Source organism: Apaloderma vittatum, unplaced genomic scaffold (genome assembly GCF_000703405.1).
Source record: "Apaloderma vittatum isolate BGI_N311 unplaced genomic scaffold, ASM70340v1 scaffold23650, whole genome shotgun sequence".
Taxonomy (NCBI): Eukaryota; Metazoa; Chordata; class Aves; order Trogoniformes; family Trogonidae; genus Apaloderma; species Apaloderma vittatum.
In genome coordinates, this window is record NW_009695378.1 from 27,311 (window position 1) to 43,716 (window position 16,406).

General features: G+C 46.9%; 1 protein-coding gene across 1 annotated transcript in view; it reads right to left on the bottom strand.

The window, feature by feature from the left end:
- Nucleotides 1–16,398, bottom strand: part of MOB2 (MOB kinase activator 2) — a gene marked incomplete at its 5' end in the record, with an annotated part of 29,960 nt that extends 13,562 nt beyond the window's left edge. The window contains one exon of the mRNA XM_009871191.1: nt 16,307–16,398. Coding sequence (XP_009869493.1) covers nt 16,307–16,398 — 92 coding nt within the window. The remainder of the gene's footprint in view (nt 1–16,306) is intronic.
- Between the last annotated feature and the right edge of the window lie 8 nt (nt 16,399–16,406).

Consider the following 16,406-nt stretch of genomic DNA (forward strand, 5'->3'; position numbering starts at 1 on the left):
CGCTCTTCAACGTATTTTTTTTCATCTGGTTGGGTCTAGTGCGTTTAGGGTTTGGGCTGGTTGAGGTGGGGCGGGAGGACTCAGCCATTCAAGGATAAGTTGGTTTTTTAAGAAAATTATCGTTTCAGTAACAGTCATGCAGAGAAGACCTTCAACTTCTGACTCTGGTTCAACAAACTGCATTAACCACGCTTGGGGAGCAAAGTTATCAGCAAGTAGCTTGGATGGAACAGAGTTTGTGTCTCTGCTTCTCAGGGCTCTGCCACGTCAGCTAAGAGCAGTCTTCTGCGAGGAGGAGGAGGAGGAGGAGGAGGAGGAGGAGAGAGAGAGACGAAAAGGTCAAAGACAGTCTGTCAGGCTGCGGAGGGGGAAACCACAGAAGGAAGCCAGACACAGGAGGCTGAGGCAAGCCTTGCCCTCAATAGAAACGGGTAATGTGTATCTCAGTCTCATCAGCATCTTCTCCCCATTTCAAGAAAAAAAAACCAAACATCAAAAATACAACACTAAATGTATTTCGCAACTTTGCTAACGCAACTGATTAAACATCATCCTTTTACACAAACTAAACCCCCTCATTTCCACGCCGATGCCAGCTCTCTGTCGGATCGGTACACGCAGCCGCTTTGCGTCTTTTCAGATCCATGGTGTAAGTCTTTCCACGACTGCCTTGTGCTGGAACCGGAGCGCTTCCCACAGCAGCTTCCTGACGGCTCCCACACTCTGCCCCTTCCCCAAGCTTTGGGCTCGCTTTAAAACAGAACCTGACTCCGGGGTGTCATCACTGACCCTGCAAAGCGCCCCTAATCGCTGCTATCAGAGGTTTATTCGCACCACTGACACCCAAACGTGAAATCATCACGTGCAGCACAAACTCCATTTTAACCTTTTGCAGCTGCTGGGAGCAAGATCACAGGAATTGTTCTGACCAGCGGATTTTGATGCCCCAAACACAGCGCAACTGTGTGAAGCACAAACTAAAAAAAAAAAAAAAAAATCCCAATCTTAAAAACAACAAGTTTTGAACTGCACCGCCCATCTTCCCTCTTTTAGGCAGAACTTAGGTTATAAAGTCAGGCTTACTTGTATTAACCGAGTCATACTCAGTCTAGGCTGTACAACTGTGGCTTTAGTTTGCAAACTGTCGATACTAGTCCACACTGAAGTGTTTCCTTTACAGACTCACAAAGCTAGATCACACAGCAGTACAGAGAAAACAGAAATACCGTTAGGTAGTATTAAAAATCAACAAATAACAGTTCCAAAGCCTAGATAAACCACTGCTCGTACGTTCACGATTACCAGAATTACCACATGGTGCAAAGTTTAGGAGTTACCAGGAGGGTGTGGAGTCTCCTTCTCTGGAGCCATTCAAACCCCGCCTGGTCGTGTTCCTGTGTGACCTGCTGTAGGTGACACTGCTCTGGCAGGGGGCTGGACTAGATGATCTTTTGAGGTCCCTTCCAACCCCGAACAATTTCTGATTCTGCTCTCCCTCACCTCCACGTTCCCTGTTGTTTCAAAGACTTGTAAGAAAACACCAACTACCTTGAACCAACTCCATACGTGCAAAGCGAAGCATCCGTTACTTCCTTTGCTGCGAGCTGCTCACAATCAAGACGCCTTCTTGATTTTTTTATTTTATGTTTAAAGTACACAAATATGAAAATTTGCATGTAGCCACTCCTGAGGTGTCCCAGAAGTAAGTGTAAGCGAAGAATACAGCAGGGAGCACGGAGCAACAGCTCGTTCAGCTGCTTTCCACAAAAGGAAGAGTGACAACAGGTTTACAGTTCTACTTGGGAAACATGAAAATCCATCACCTGTAAATGATTATTTACCAGAAAATATATTGAAATGTCATCCGAGACCACAAAGAGGACAGCACCGCTGTCAAAACGCCGCTACAGGCACCCTAAAGCAAGGCAAAATCCTGATTCATGTTTACCTGTCTTAAAAACAGAAGAATTCTGCTAAACGTGTCTTAACACGTCCACGCCAGATCAACTGTATCCCCAGAGCAGCTGGAGGAAGAGCTGTTCTGCAGCTGTTCAGGGAAGGTCTCTCAAGAGGTTGGACCAAAACCTGTCTTAGCGATGCTCTAACTACTAATTAAGGAAAGAAACATCTTTAGGGAATCCCAGGAGCCGGCACTCGGCAGTTTTTATCGACAGCCCAACCAGAATACAAACTAATCCTTCAGGTGACTCCCAGCACAGGTTTGTGTTTGGTTGGTTTGGGGCAGGTGACTGAATGCGATGCCACAGGCCAAGCGACACGCGCGGATCAGCTTCGGAGAGGGAGAAGGGACGGGAGATGGCAGAGGAGAGGCCACTCGTCTGAAATCTTAGAGCCGGGTTCAGCAAAGTGGCTCCAGCCGCCGCCGGTGCGGTCAGTAATGCTTCTAGCAGGGCTTCCCCACCTGGCCTGGGGTTCAGCTGACAAAACACAGCAGCTGGAAGTTTGCCTGGATTTCACTGGAGAGAGAGATGGGTAAGACACTCCACCAAGGGACAGGCCCACTAGACCATGACGGTTTTTTCCCCTGCTCCAACTGCTTTAAGATTGAGTCAAATTGCCAATTTCCCCGTCTGTTTTCTCATCCTGTCTCACTTAATAAAGATCCTCTAATCTCTCTCTCTCATTTCCTTCTTGATCAGATGCCCAGTAGTTTTTCAGTTTAAAAACCCAAAACTAAACAAAAATGCACTTTGGAGCATCCTCAGAGCACCATGCAGGTATTAATTTAATTTTAAAACCATACGAGGAAAGCGTTATTCCCATTTCACAGCAGCAACTGGCTGTGCCCTTCCAAGTTTACTCATGGTGTGAATACTAAGGATGTGCTTCAGTTTAACCGACACGTTTTGTCTGGGAAGCAGCAGGCGTGAAGCAAGCTGGTTTCGCTGCACAAGTCCCAACCCTGGACACACAGGTGACATCACTTTGGACTTGTCCCAGCCATCCCTGAGAAGCTGATTTATTACGAGGTCGATCACACGGGGATTCAGTCAGTGCCAAATGGCCCTAAACCGATCGTGCAATTTAAGATTCTCTCTACCAGTTCAGGATTCCTTTTTTTTTTCCCCGGAGCACAGCTCTAATAACCTCTGGCCACCTCCAACAAGTTTCTTACGCTGCATCTGAAACCAAAAGCTCCTCAGGGACCAACGATGATGCTTCAACCATCATCTCCTACCCCTCATACTCAATTAATTACCCCCAGGGTAAGCAGCTGTTTATTTTTCCTTTTTTAAATATAACTAAACAGTGGCTTTTGTCTTTTTAACATGGCACATCAAAGTGGATTGAGAACCAGATAGAAGAGCGACTTCAGAGAGCTAAGAAGTTTATTAAAAAAAACCCCTGTACTGGTGAGGAGCAGAGCTGCAGGCACGACTCCCAGTCGCTGCACATCCTCTGGATCCAGCCAAGCCTCCAAAACACCGATTTCCATCTGAAAACAGGCAGAACACATCCAGTGGGCGACTCTGCCCCTCATCATTTGCAAACCTCCAGGCTCACAAGCCATCTCAAGTCTGTGAGAATGAAAATCACCACGGATTCTAAGCCTTACAAGTGGGAGACGCTTATTTTGTGATTAATAACATTTACTTTTTTGTCAGTAACTGACTCTATTTCTTAGCCGAGGTACGATCCCAGCGAATGCAGCAGAGAGCTCGTCTCGACTGCCACCAACCTGGGGGAAAATAAAAGCCCTGCGGTTCTTTGCACCGCGTGCAGAAAAAGCACAAGGGGACACATCTATTTTAATGAAAATCAGAAAAAAATAATTGCCCACAAAAACCATACCAAAGGAGATTTTAAAAGCGATTTGAGGGTTTGGGGGTTATTTTCAAGGAACTTCACTCACGCTTGGTAATTTGTATAGCTGACAATCTGGAAAATTCCAGGGTTCAATCGGTACGTTCCCAACTAGAACTTTTAGGTGGAAAACTTAGTCTCCAACAGCACCACCATATTCTGCCTTAGCCTGGTGCACCCCTGCACTACCCAGCTACCGGACACACCAAACTAGCTTGGCCTTTGGTTTTCATCTTGTAATTTTTCCCCTTTCTTTTTGAAGTATCGTGTTTTAAAACATCCTCTGCCAAGAAAGTACGAGACAGTGAAGCATCCTGCCAAAACCTCCTTTCTTGGTAACCTGAGGATGGGGGTTAGCTTCTTAAAACGCACAATTAGAGAGGCAGTAAGCCAACATTTTAACAGCATCTTTTAGGTCAGCCTTTACGAATGTTTCCACATTTTTCCATTTTCTAGGGAATGAGGGTTTATAATACAAAATTACAGGTACGCTGGACGTTTTTGGTTTAGCTTCTTCGGGTGAAGAGTCAAACGGGATACAAGTGGAACAAAAGAGGGAATAAAACCCATTAAGGGAAAATATTTTAATGTGCAAGGCCTCTCCCTTTGCAGGGGGGAAAACCCTAAAGATTTTGGTGATCCACAGAAGGCTACAGCTTTGTAAGGAAAACCTGCTCAGAGATCTCCTTGTTACCTTGCCTGGGTTTTCAGGGGCACTTTACTGGAAAGGGGTTATCAGTTAACTTCTGGTTAGAAGTGTCCTGCGTTCAGTATGGGAGTCCTGAACCCATTCACAGCACGAAGGAAACAGTTATGAGCTAAAATTTATGAGTCCTGGTGACAAACTCCAACCAAGAACATGACGAAGCAGGTTACGCCAGTTTTTACAGGACAGGACCAAAGGCATGCAGGCTGGCTGCTTTCCTGCCCCAGCAACCCACCGTCTTTTCTTCTCAGTTAAGTCTGAGGACTGACTGGAAGCTTAGAGGCTCTAGGCAGCTTAAAAATGATTTCTTGTAATTCAACAATTTATTTGTATAGCATGCAGGCAAAGGGGAAAAATGAGCTTCATTTGAACCTCAGCAGAGTTGTCCTTCCTTTGAAAAAAAGAGAGAGACGATATCTGTATTTCCCTCTTTCTTTAAAACCACGCAAGATTAGTATCTCTGCAGAGCTTTTTCTGCAATCCCCTGTCCTATTTTAACCCAGATCACCGCTAAGTCTTCAGCTGGAAGCGCCACGTGACAGCACACCCAGAACACAAATCCTGGATGTCTGCGTTCAGCATCTGGAAAGAAAAGAGCATCGGCACGGGCAGGGAAGCTGCGAGAGGTGCTGGAAAGCAAGCCCAGACTGCTGCGGTCACACCATTTCCCCAGGGCCTGGGGACGGGAAGGAGATTCAGCTTTTGACGACAGCCTCCGTTCCGATCTCCTCTCACCCCAGGTCTCTGACAGACCCCTGCGACCAGCTCCATTCCTCCCGTCTCCTGCCCTGGGTTTAGCTCCAGGGCTCGGCTGCCGCGCAGGTCTAAGGGGGCTGTGCAGAATAAAATGTCTTTGGCAACATTTCTGGCCCTGCTGCTTCATTTTTGTTCTGTTTTTAAAAGTTACTAATAGTTTATTTAAGAGGAGGAGGAAAGAAGAATGTACCCTACATGCCAGGGAAACTTTTTCTGCTGGATTCTCATAGTGGCTCTTGGCCTTAAAAGGGAATCTTTGCTCGGCCTCCGGATGCTCCGCGGTAAACAGTCGGTGCCAAGGCATGGCAGGCATGTTAAGGATGACAAGTGCCATAACATTATTTCATAAAGCTGCTTCTCAACAGCGAGCCCAAAACATTCTGCAGGGCCAAACCGAGTTCCAGCTGGTGGGGCTGGCAAAGCAAGGACAACTCGGGGCATCCGCAGGCGCTGCGACTCCGGAAGATCAGGCCTTGCTGCTCCCTTTCTGTCGGACTTCTCACCCACTGGGGAAGGGTCTGGAGAACAAGTGTTACCCGGAGCAGCTGAGGGACCTGGCGTTGTTCAGCCTGGCTGAGGGGAGACCTTCCCGCTCTCCACAACTCCCTGGCAGAAGGGTGGAGCAAGGTGGGGTCAGTCTCTTCTCCCAAGTAACAAGCAATAGGAAGGGAGGAGATGGCCTCAAGTTGAACGAAGGGATATTTAGATTGGAAAAATTCCTTTATGAAAATAGGTTGTCAAGCCCTGGCACAGGCTGCCCGGGGCAGTGGTGGAGTCCCCATTCCTGGAGGGATGTCAAAGCCGTGCAGACGTGGTGCTCAAGGGCAGGGTTCAGTGGTGAACCTGGCAGTGCTCGGTTAATGGTTGGACTCAATGATTTTAAATGGCTTTTCCAACCTAAATAATTCCCTGAGTCCAGTGCTCTAACTCCCAGGTGCTCTTGGAGACCAGGTACCACCTCCTCCTCTTCTGCTCAGGATCCCTCATCTGCTCGTCAAGGCAGCTCTGGGAAGGATGGCTACAGAGGCAAGGCCAGGCACGCTACAGAAACGCGCAGAGCGCATTCTTGTGGTAAAACAAGCCAGACTAGAGTTTCCTTTCTTCTCTGGGCCTACCTGCCAGAACTCCTCCCCCAGGCTGAGCCAAGGTATCCAGCCGCTCCGGTTGCCTTTGGGGAAGGTCTTCTCACCATGTAAGTCCTTGCGCCGGTCCAGGTTCCCTTTCAGCACACACGTGGGAAGGGCTGAGTGCGGCAGAGCCCCAGGAACACCAGGGAAGTGATGTCAGACAACGAGATTATTGATTTCTATGAGCCACTGATGCAATTTAAAAGGAACCACTCACTAGTAGAAGCAAAAAAATCACCTTACCCAACCAACCACCCTGTTTTTCTTCATTTTGAAATGTTCTCTTTTTACCTTAGCACCAAAAAGCCCTCACATATGCAAACCAGGAGGTGCCACCATGAAGCCTCAGCAAGATTGTTTTCCTGAGTGATTTACTACAGTCCAGCTTTTGGGTAACTTGAGGATTAGGAAAGAAAAAGGACACAAATCTTTCCTAATGTTTATTTTCAAGAGCTCTACGTGCAGCCAAATTAGGTCTGTGGTAAGAGAGATTCAGTAGGTCATAGACTAACAGTGTTGCAACAATTAATTTATCGGATGCTCAGAACAAACCCTACAGCAGAACACTGCATCAGAGGTGCCCAAGCCTGGGGCACGGGGTTTGGTTTTGTCTTTTTACGTCTCCGATTGAAGGCAAACTCTGGCTGTCTATTCAGAGAAAGCGAGAAAATGAGCAGTAAGAGGTCAAATCCCTGCTTGAGAAGGTGTCTTGTCTGTTCTCCCCTGCTTGCAAGTCCTCCTCCCCTACAGCGGGACAGGAGAGGCCATGCTACGCCAGCTCTTCAGGGCAGAGATCTAGAGCAAACCTTCAATTTGTTTCATTAAAACCCACAGGGCAGAGGAGAAAAGTGGCTGAGCTGAGACCCTGAGCCTGGGTCTGTTACAGCTGCTGCAGAGGGGAGATCTCCCACAGCAGAGCCGTGAGAACCGATCCGCACCAAGACTTGAGAGCAGGTAAGTTTTGAGGTGGCTTTTAACCACTTTTTACACTCCAAAAAAGGCCTGTCAGGTTTGTTGTTACCATACTCAGAATAGTGTTTTTTCAACACATGCTCTGAAATTCTGGAGGCCAGAAAAACCGCCCACCAAGCAACAAAGAAATACTAAAAACAACCTAAGTGGGAAAATAAATGTCTGCATCTCTTTTTTAAGGTTTCTACACTGCAAAGTGAAAGAAAACATAAATGTCCTGTAGTAAAAGCACAGAAACTTCTTAATTAACAGAGCCTTTCCCCGCATGCTTTCAGACACGTTCATTAACTTGAGCAGTTGACTTATTTATTGATTTTCTCTACCGAAACACACTTTAAATAGAGTTTTTAAGTCCTGGCAGCAACCGCTCCTCCCGGTTCTTGTGACACAGCCCTGCTCTCTGCCTGGAAGAGCAGCTGTGCCCTGGGTTCGCTGCGGCGGGGAGGGAGCTCACAACCCGCTGACGACACCATTACCTTCCAACCCTTGCGGAGCTTGTAGAGCTGGCACACTGCAAAGCTATCTTTTTGTTATTATTTCTTAAACCGAGCAAATTTGATTTGGAAACCTCACGGCCTTGTAAAAACGTGGGATTTCACAACCTAGCTTGCACGGGGTTGCTTTTCAGGACAGAACTGTGCTTTAATTGCTGGGAATTATCTCCCCACGGCAACCTGGCTTTGGCAGTCAGAATTCTCGCCGTACAGCCCAAGACAGACAAACGCAGGCAGAGAGCAGCAGGGTGCAGACAGGTTTGCCTTTGTGAGAAGTGGTTTAGCTTCCTCGCCACATTTTTTTGCCTTGCAAGCTCTCTTTGTACCACAAAAAGCATTTATCTAACAACGCCAACTCATTTTAAGAACTACAGAAAACAAAGGGAACGTCTTGGCTGCGCAGGGCAAGCTCACCACCTTACCCAGGCACCGTGTTTTGAGAGACAGGTCTAATGTCTAACGTGCTTCTCATCTGCATTTCGCAATTCTCAACTCCTAAAAAGTCTGCAAAAATCCCCAAAAGTTTCGAGATGCATGTTATGATACTGTGAAGTCTGAAAGAAGGCAACGTGGACTGCACAGCATTGCCTGACCAGTTCACGCGAATACTCGCTGCCCGATGCCGTGCTCTCAATAGATCAATATTTTTCAACACGGTGCAACCTGTCAGCTCGGAGCTGAGGGCAGTCCTCAGCTCCCCAGAGCCCAGACACTACAGGACTGTCTTCTTTACTACGTCACAAAAAGTGTCTCACATCAGAAGGACAAGGTATTTTTGTTGAAAGAAGAACCTCGTAACGTGCCTCGCCACTACAGTGCCACCTTTGAAAACATCACCTGTGTGTAACAGCAGAGTAGGCAGGACTTCAGCAGCCCAGTCCTTCACATAAACATCTGGTTTCCACCTAAAAAACATGGTTTAATAGGGCAGAGAAGTGCTGGGGCACAGCACAACTGGGAGCATGTGGAGAAGCACAGGTAACACGACAGCTACGTCAAACGTCTTGGCTTTAGGGGTTTTTTTGGTAGGAGCTTCAGTAAACAACATGAACTCAATTAGATATACAGCATGGGAAAATCTCTTACGCTGTTTTCACTATTCATAAGCAACTTCACATGCCCACACCTGTAAAGTCACCTTCCAAGCACTTGTACGAGTGCACACACGTGCACCCCGGTGCACGGAGACACGCAGGGTGAGGAATTCAGCTTCCGACCCAGTCGGTAGTTATTGAACAGGTTGGGCAAAGACATCCTGACGTGAAGGAGCAGCCCCACCTGAAATTTCCACATGCTGTATCAAGCTCCACAAGCTCACCTCTTACGCTTTAACTACAGCATTTTAATTGGGAATGGTATTTAGTTACTAGAAATGACCATGGGCCAAGGTCAGCCGTCCCTCAGTGGCAGCTCTGAAGATCAAAAATTGAGTTATTTATTTTCTTTTGCTAATATTTTGTCTTTAATTTAAATCAAAGTTAGTTCAGGGAAGTCAGCCCTCCCCTCGCATGCCTTAGATAAAATCCTGCAATGAGAAATGGTGCCTTTCTGTCTAGCATGAGCTATTTTGTTAAACAAAAAACCTAAAATCCGTAGTTAGAAGGCATAGATTGTCTCTCCTCGCAGGGTAAAAGTTGAAGGTAAAAGGAATCAAAGCACTATCTTAATTAGGTAACTTTCCTTAACAAATGACATGTACAAAACTAATCTAACCACGTGGTTAATTTTTAAGCTTTGTGACAGACTGATGCAATGCTCCCTGTTCAGTTCTGTCACCGAGAGCACATGGCTGTCTCAGTAATTCCTGGAAAACAGCACATTAAAGTTTCGCTTTCTGTACAGCAGAGGAGGAAGAACCTACTTAAATACAAACTCCACGGAACCACAGGCCAAAGTAAAGAATATTTGAATGCCTGATTGAAAAAAAATAGCAGGGTGGATAATAGTTTAATTACTGGTACAGTTAGATCAGTCAGTGTTAATTATCTCGTGAGACAGCAGGGATTCCCAACGCTAATTTATTACTTTTCAGAATACTCCAAGGGAGACTGAAAAGCTTAACTAGAAGCACCTTTACGGACTCCTACTGATCCAGCGGCAATCAGAAATACCCCAAAGCACAGATACTGCAGGGTTACCTCCAGCGGCTTGCTTTAAGACAAACACATTCTTTTCATTAAGTGCTGAAAGTGCAGCCAAGAAACTGGTGAATTAAAACCAGTAATTTTCAAAAATAAATACTAAAATTCAATGCACGGCTGCACGCTGAATTTGTTGCGTTCCCTTGGCTGCCCAAATGACAAGCGGTATCTTTAAAGGCTCACGCAGATTTGCGGTTGCTCAGCTCACACCAGCAGAGTCCAACATCGAAGATTCTGCCTCAAAACACGACGTCAGGTTGTGCTTTTTCCACCCCAACGTCGCACCGCAAAACGGCCCAAGCCCTCTTTCCTCACTAACTCCACGTGCTTTGGATGGTGTGTTGGGATTATTCTTTTCCTCCCTGCCCTTCTGAGGGCAGCTGCACTCCTTGCTGATTCTTCCTTTTTTAAAAATAAAAGGAATTACACAGACATCCACAATGTTCTTTCCACCTGGGGAGCATCTGGTACCACGAGTCCCTGCTGTCTGAGCAAAAACGCTTCCAAAACTTCAGTACCAGGCAGAAATTAACTTGGAAAATGAACAGAGCAGCATTTTTCGACAAGCTCCAGTAACCCAAGGGGTTAATGGACTCCAAGACATGGGGGGTTTTGTCTCCAGCAGGCTAGAAAGGGTTAATCCATACATCCTGTACCTTTCCTCTCCCCAGAGACCAGGTGCTGGCAGCTCTTAAAAGAAAAGCAACATCTCCTCTAACAGCAGTTCGCTGATGTCTTAGTTAAGATTCCCTTGGGCCCCACAGAAGTGGGGATTAAGAAATAAGGATTAGAAAATCTCCCTTAACAAAAGAACACTATCAAACTCCGTTTTGGTGTAGTCACAGAGAAAGATATATGAGAACAGATAAATTTTGTCTTGGCCGTCTTACAGAAAGGGCAACAACCAGCAGGAGACCTTTTTACTGACACCTCTTCAGCAAAGGTCATCAAGAATGGAAAGAGAAAAGCTCTTCCATGAAGAATTTTTGTCACCTACCATCGGCTTGGGAAGGACCTTGGGGTGCACAGATGGTTTGAGATACCAGAGAAGAGCAGACAGGAATTAAGTGTGAAATAGATCCTTTCTCCATAAAGAGCAGCACCAGAAACACGGGCTCTTACAACACAAGAAGCAAAGAGGCAAATCAGGAATCGCAGCGACCTCCCAGAAGGATGACTGGTGCACGCTCATACTCTGCACGTACATAAACTGGAATCATCTTCCAGGCAGAAAAAAAAGCAGCTAAAACCTGGAGCAAATCCCAGAATCAAAGAGACGCATATCAGGGAAACAAGATAAAAGGGGTGAATAATTTCAGAAGTTGGAGATTATAATCAAATCTATTCTTCTCAAAGCATCCGGGGGGTTCTTGAGAGAAAAAAGCAGCCTACTTTTGCCCCTTAAACCAGAGGAAAATGCTGTTAAACTTCAGGCAGGTGCCCTTCCTATTCTAGCTCTGGAGACACCTTACGGGGTTATTTCACGTGACCAAAATACAGCTCAAAGTTGTTAAGTACCTCTGAAGAAAGACACCAACAACTGCACGGAGTTAATACACCGTGCGCAGGGCACCCACTTCCAGAAGCACACCAGGGTCACGACACTCCTGCAGCGAGTACGAGCGGACAGACCGACGTCCGTCCCAGAGAACCGGCGGGGCAGAGGGCCCAGGGTCCGCTGGCGAGGCTCGGCATCTTTCCAGAGCACCCCTTCGTGCCCCGCGCTCCCGAAGGAGACCAGGTCATGACGTGGCTTTGTCAGGAGCATCTGACAGCTCACAGCGGGGCTGGAAGTCAAGCAGAGCGCTACGAGTTTTGCAGCTGGGACCAGAAGAACCTCTGCTGCCTATGCCAGGCTACACAAAGGAGGGAGAGTCACCCTTCAGGGGCAAACGTCCCCCGCAGACTGGTGACATCTCCTCCGCAACCAGCCCTGCCCAAGGACAGGGTAGAACAACCTCCCTGAGCATCTCTGCCTCCCAGCACACCGAGGAGCGGCCACAAAGCCCCCCTGGCCGGGCTCACCTCGCCTGAGCACAGGATGTTACTGCCCCACAGCGTCACCACCCCAGGAGCTGGGTGAGCACCCCGAAACGCCGGCACCCACCGAGGAATTGGCTCCCGTTACAAAAATATTCAGCAAGACGCAGCACGACCACTAGTGACGTCACTTGCTCGGAACATAAACATTTTGAACTATTTCGGTACAATGGAAAGTTGGGAGAGGGAGAAAGAAAAAGAAGGGGATAAAAATAGCTGACATGGTTCTGAGGAGCGTTTTGCCTACGAGCCCCTTCCCCGCGTGCTGTCCTGTGCCCCTGTCCCCAGGCTCCTGCGTTAATCAGAGCAGCTGATGTTAAACAAAGCTCTTCCCCAAGTACTTTCTAATACCACAGATCGGACTAAATTATTGCAAACTGTTTCCACCCAAAATAGGATAAACAAGCATTGCTTTTTTTTTTTTTTTTTAAACACTTGCTTTAGTCCCATTGATGCACACAAGGGTCAACTTCAGCAACGAGATCAAGGCAGCAGAGAAGAATCAGCCACATCAAACATGCTCTGCTTCGACCCACCTACATCCCATTTCACAAACACGTTTAAGACAACTTTGCATGACCACTGAAACAACAGAATCCAATGTGAAAATTAACCTGATTATTTGAGGGATAGGGAATTTAATTCTTAAATTTGCAAGTGCTAGCTGTAAAAATACACAGCGCCATCCAGGATGCCAACACAAACTTGTTAATTTATCTGAAGCCACCATTGTCGCCCCATCACCGAAGACAAATCGCTAAGATCCTGAAAAGCGCCTGTAACAATTCCACTTGGTTAGTACTGCCGATGGCACACCTGGCCACAAAGAGTGGGGCTGGCTGGCTTATTTTTCGCCTGGCATCCAAACCAATCCCCACACCTTGCTGTAAGGAGGGAGGCTCTTTAGGAGAAAGAGAAGTTTTAAGTGATCTATTCCTGCGCCCATCCTGGGCTGTGTGTGGGTACAAACCGTACTATACTTCATCAGAAGTCACTACACAACGACGTCACGACTCCATGGCCAGCATCGTTTCTCCTTCCTGACACGGATTATTTGTGGTTTGCTGTCCTAGAGGGACTCGGTTTTGCCTCAGACTTCGCTGACTACGAAGGTGCATAAGTTGCCACCTCTGAAAACTACCTGTAGAATGATGGCCCGAGTTTTGACATTTGTGCTTCCTTCCCTTTCCCCTTCTACCTTCTCTCCAGAGCCACCAACTTGCAGAAAACAAGAGGAGCAACAACAACAACAAACAGAAAAACTGCATCCATTTTGGTTTTCTCCCCTCCCTAACCATGGGCTAAATAATGACACAATTCATTAAGGGAGAGGGGGAAAAATGAGATTAGCATATTGCAGAAACATCTGAAGTGAAATGAGAGCCCTAATTAAACACCGTGCTAAGGAATACACATAAAGTTCACCTCAGCTATGTGATTAAGCTAAAGGGGAGATGACACTTTTCTAATGGTATTTTAATTTTTTTTAATCATTACAAGTGTGTAGCCTTGGTCCCATCCCTAAAGTGTTAAACTAACCCACATGACGAAAGATACAAGCATCCCCAGAGTTCTCCATAGCTGAATCACTAATAATTTAAAAGAGTAATAAACCCTAACAGTAGCTTTCATAAAAAATTAATTAGGCTGAGAGCACATCTGTTGCTTTTGTTGTGTTTTTTCGCCCCCCTTTCTGGTTCGGTTGTCTAAAAAACTCTTTTAACCTCTTCCCAGGGCTGCTGCTTCTTCCCGTGAAGCCTTTTTGCTTCCTCACACTTCCCTCCCCGTCCAGATTCTCCCTTTGGCAGCTGTTTTTTGCTGCACAACAAATTTGCCATGGAGAAGAAAAATCAGACCAGTGAAGTATCATACTGGAACAACTGAGCTTTATAATTCGCGACTAGGAGAGAGGTAGAACTGGAGAGCAATCTAGAGAGAAGACAGGCACTCCACCCCTCGTCCACTGTGAATCTCAAGTCCCGGACAGCCTGGGGAGGGCTGGGAGGGAACGGTGATGACGAAGGTTCCCAGTTATGCCTGGGAAAAAGAAAAGCCAGAAATGCAACAGGCTGTTCGTGACGCCAGGCTACGCACAAGTAAGATATCCTTTCTTCTCATCGCCAAGCCGCGCGTAGGCCTGATCAATAGAAGAAAAATGACTTCACCCAATGTTGACTCATCTTCTTTTGAGACCACAGAAAACTCGGGCAGCACTGTTTCAGGCTTAAAAATGGCAGCTGATACCCTCTGTCCTACACTTTTGTTCTGAAATAGACAGTAAAGCGTTACAGTAAGGCGGGATTAATCTCATTTAACTTCACAGGGCTACAAGGGAAGTGCTAATGATTGAGCTGGTCACTTCGGCATCCAGCCACATCTTTAAGCTCCCCGTTCTCTCCCAGCAATCAAGGGGACACAGCTCAGCTGCGGATGCCTGTGCTCCAAGAAATCCCATCCCAGCTGTCACCGACCAGCCACTCTTTTTGGCCTGAACAAGGTCCCAGGTGGTTCCTCCTTTCACCATCACTCAGCTCACACTTTTTAAAGCAGTAATATCCGATTTCTGCGACAAGGAAACTTGGACTTAGGATTTACCCAGGCTTTTAGCTAGGCATCCAAAGCATATTCAAGAGAAAGAAGAGAACCACTCTGGCATATAAAGAAAGTTTTTGTGACTTCGCATTTCTCTCTTAACTGGGTGCAAAAGGAGATAACCCACAATGACACAACACATCAAAAGAATCTCTACTAGAAAACAGTAAACATTCCCACCTATTAACAGCTTAGCAAAATTGAGTTATGCTATTAATGCCCGAGCCCAAAATAACTCATGTGCGACAACTTTTCCCAGCTTTTTCACAAAGAGATTTTTAGCACTTGTAAAAACTGAACCTCAGCATAAAAAAAAAAAAAGCTGCAAATAAAATTATGCACAATTTCTGCATTTGGAGGAGAAAAGACAGGGTTACATCATACTTATTCAAAAGTGAGCACCGAATAAATCAGACAAATACATGCTTCACTGCTAAGTCCCAGGAAGTTACCTATACTTAAAAATAAACTGCTGTAGATGCTGAACAAAAGGTTTGGCAATTCTTCCCTACCGAGGCACCCATCTATTTGCATCTGGGAGTGCTGCCAAGAGAGCACAGCTACCAAAAACTTCAAAAGGTTCACAGCCTGAATAGCAAGCCGCCGGCCAGAGGAGTTTATGATATGACCAGCTGTGTGACACCGGATCGGATTATAGACACTCCTCCACCACAAAAAAAAATAAAATTAAATTTGCAAAGAAGGGACCTTGACTTGTTAAAAAGCTGAAAAAGAAAACTGAATTCCTTAAACTCTTTTTTAAGGGGAATAACACTAAACCAGAAAGTACTGCGAGACAGCACTTCTTTAATAACACCTCCAAGTAGTTCTTCTCACCAAGAATAAAACTACAGGAATTCCCTGGGCTTAACGTCCCAGTTTAAGCAATCGCAACACTCTGCTTTAATAATCGGCTCCCCTAAACTTGCTTGGGGAGAGAAGAGACGTGAGTCAACAGAGGAAGAGAGGGATAATGTTTCTGTTGACAAACATTTAACAGTTGGCAACAGACAGTAGGAAACTGGGAGAGCCCGAAGCTCGCCAAATAAAGTTACACTGGGGGAACAAGGCTCCTTTTTGGAGCAGCGCTGCCATTCTTCAGAGATCCCAGAACGAGAGCTGAGCGCACTTCAGCCACAGAAAAAGCTGCGATTGTTGAAGAGCAAGGCTGTTAATCCTAATATTTGCGGTCACTCTTCCCCTGCAAACGGGTCAGAACTCCCAATCAAATTACTGCCCGTCCTTCGCCAAAGAGGCTGCTTTTGGGCTTGGTAGTCATTCCCGTCCGGGTGTTCAACACAAGTCCTTCTCAGCCACATGAGCAATTTTTTCCCCTCATCTCATGCCGTTTCGGGAGAAAACGTGCCAAAGCATATGCAGCGTCTCGGGTCAGGCTCCTTATTCAGGAAAGCCGGGACCTTCACCCTCTGCTTACGTGCTGCAAGTTCAGCTCTCGGGGTGCGCAAACACTACTCGACTGGCGGACAAACATTTTTCTCGAGCAGCTGCTGCTGTTCCAGCTTCCCCCGTGCCAAGCCCGCCCCGGCGGGAGCCCAAGCCCAGCTTCTCCCTCCTCCGGACCCGAGAGGGGCTCGGCCCGACGGGCCCGGAGCTGCAGCTCCCTTCCCGCACCCTCCCGGCCCCGCTCCTTACCGCAGCACCTTGCCCACCGCCTGCAGGACCATTTTGCAGCTGAGCCCGGCTTTGGGGCTCGGGGCTCGGCCGGGCCGCTCGGCGGGGAGGCTGCACTGAT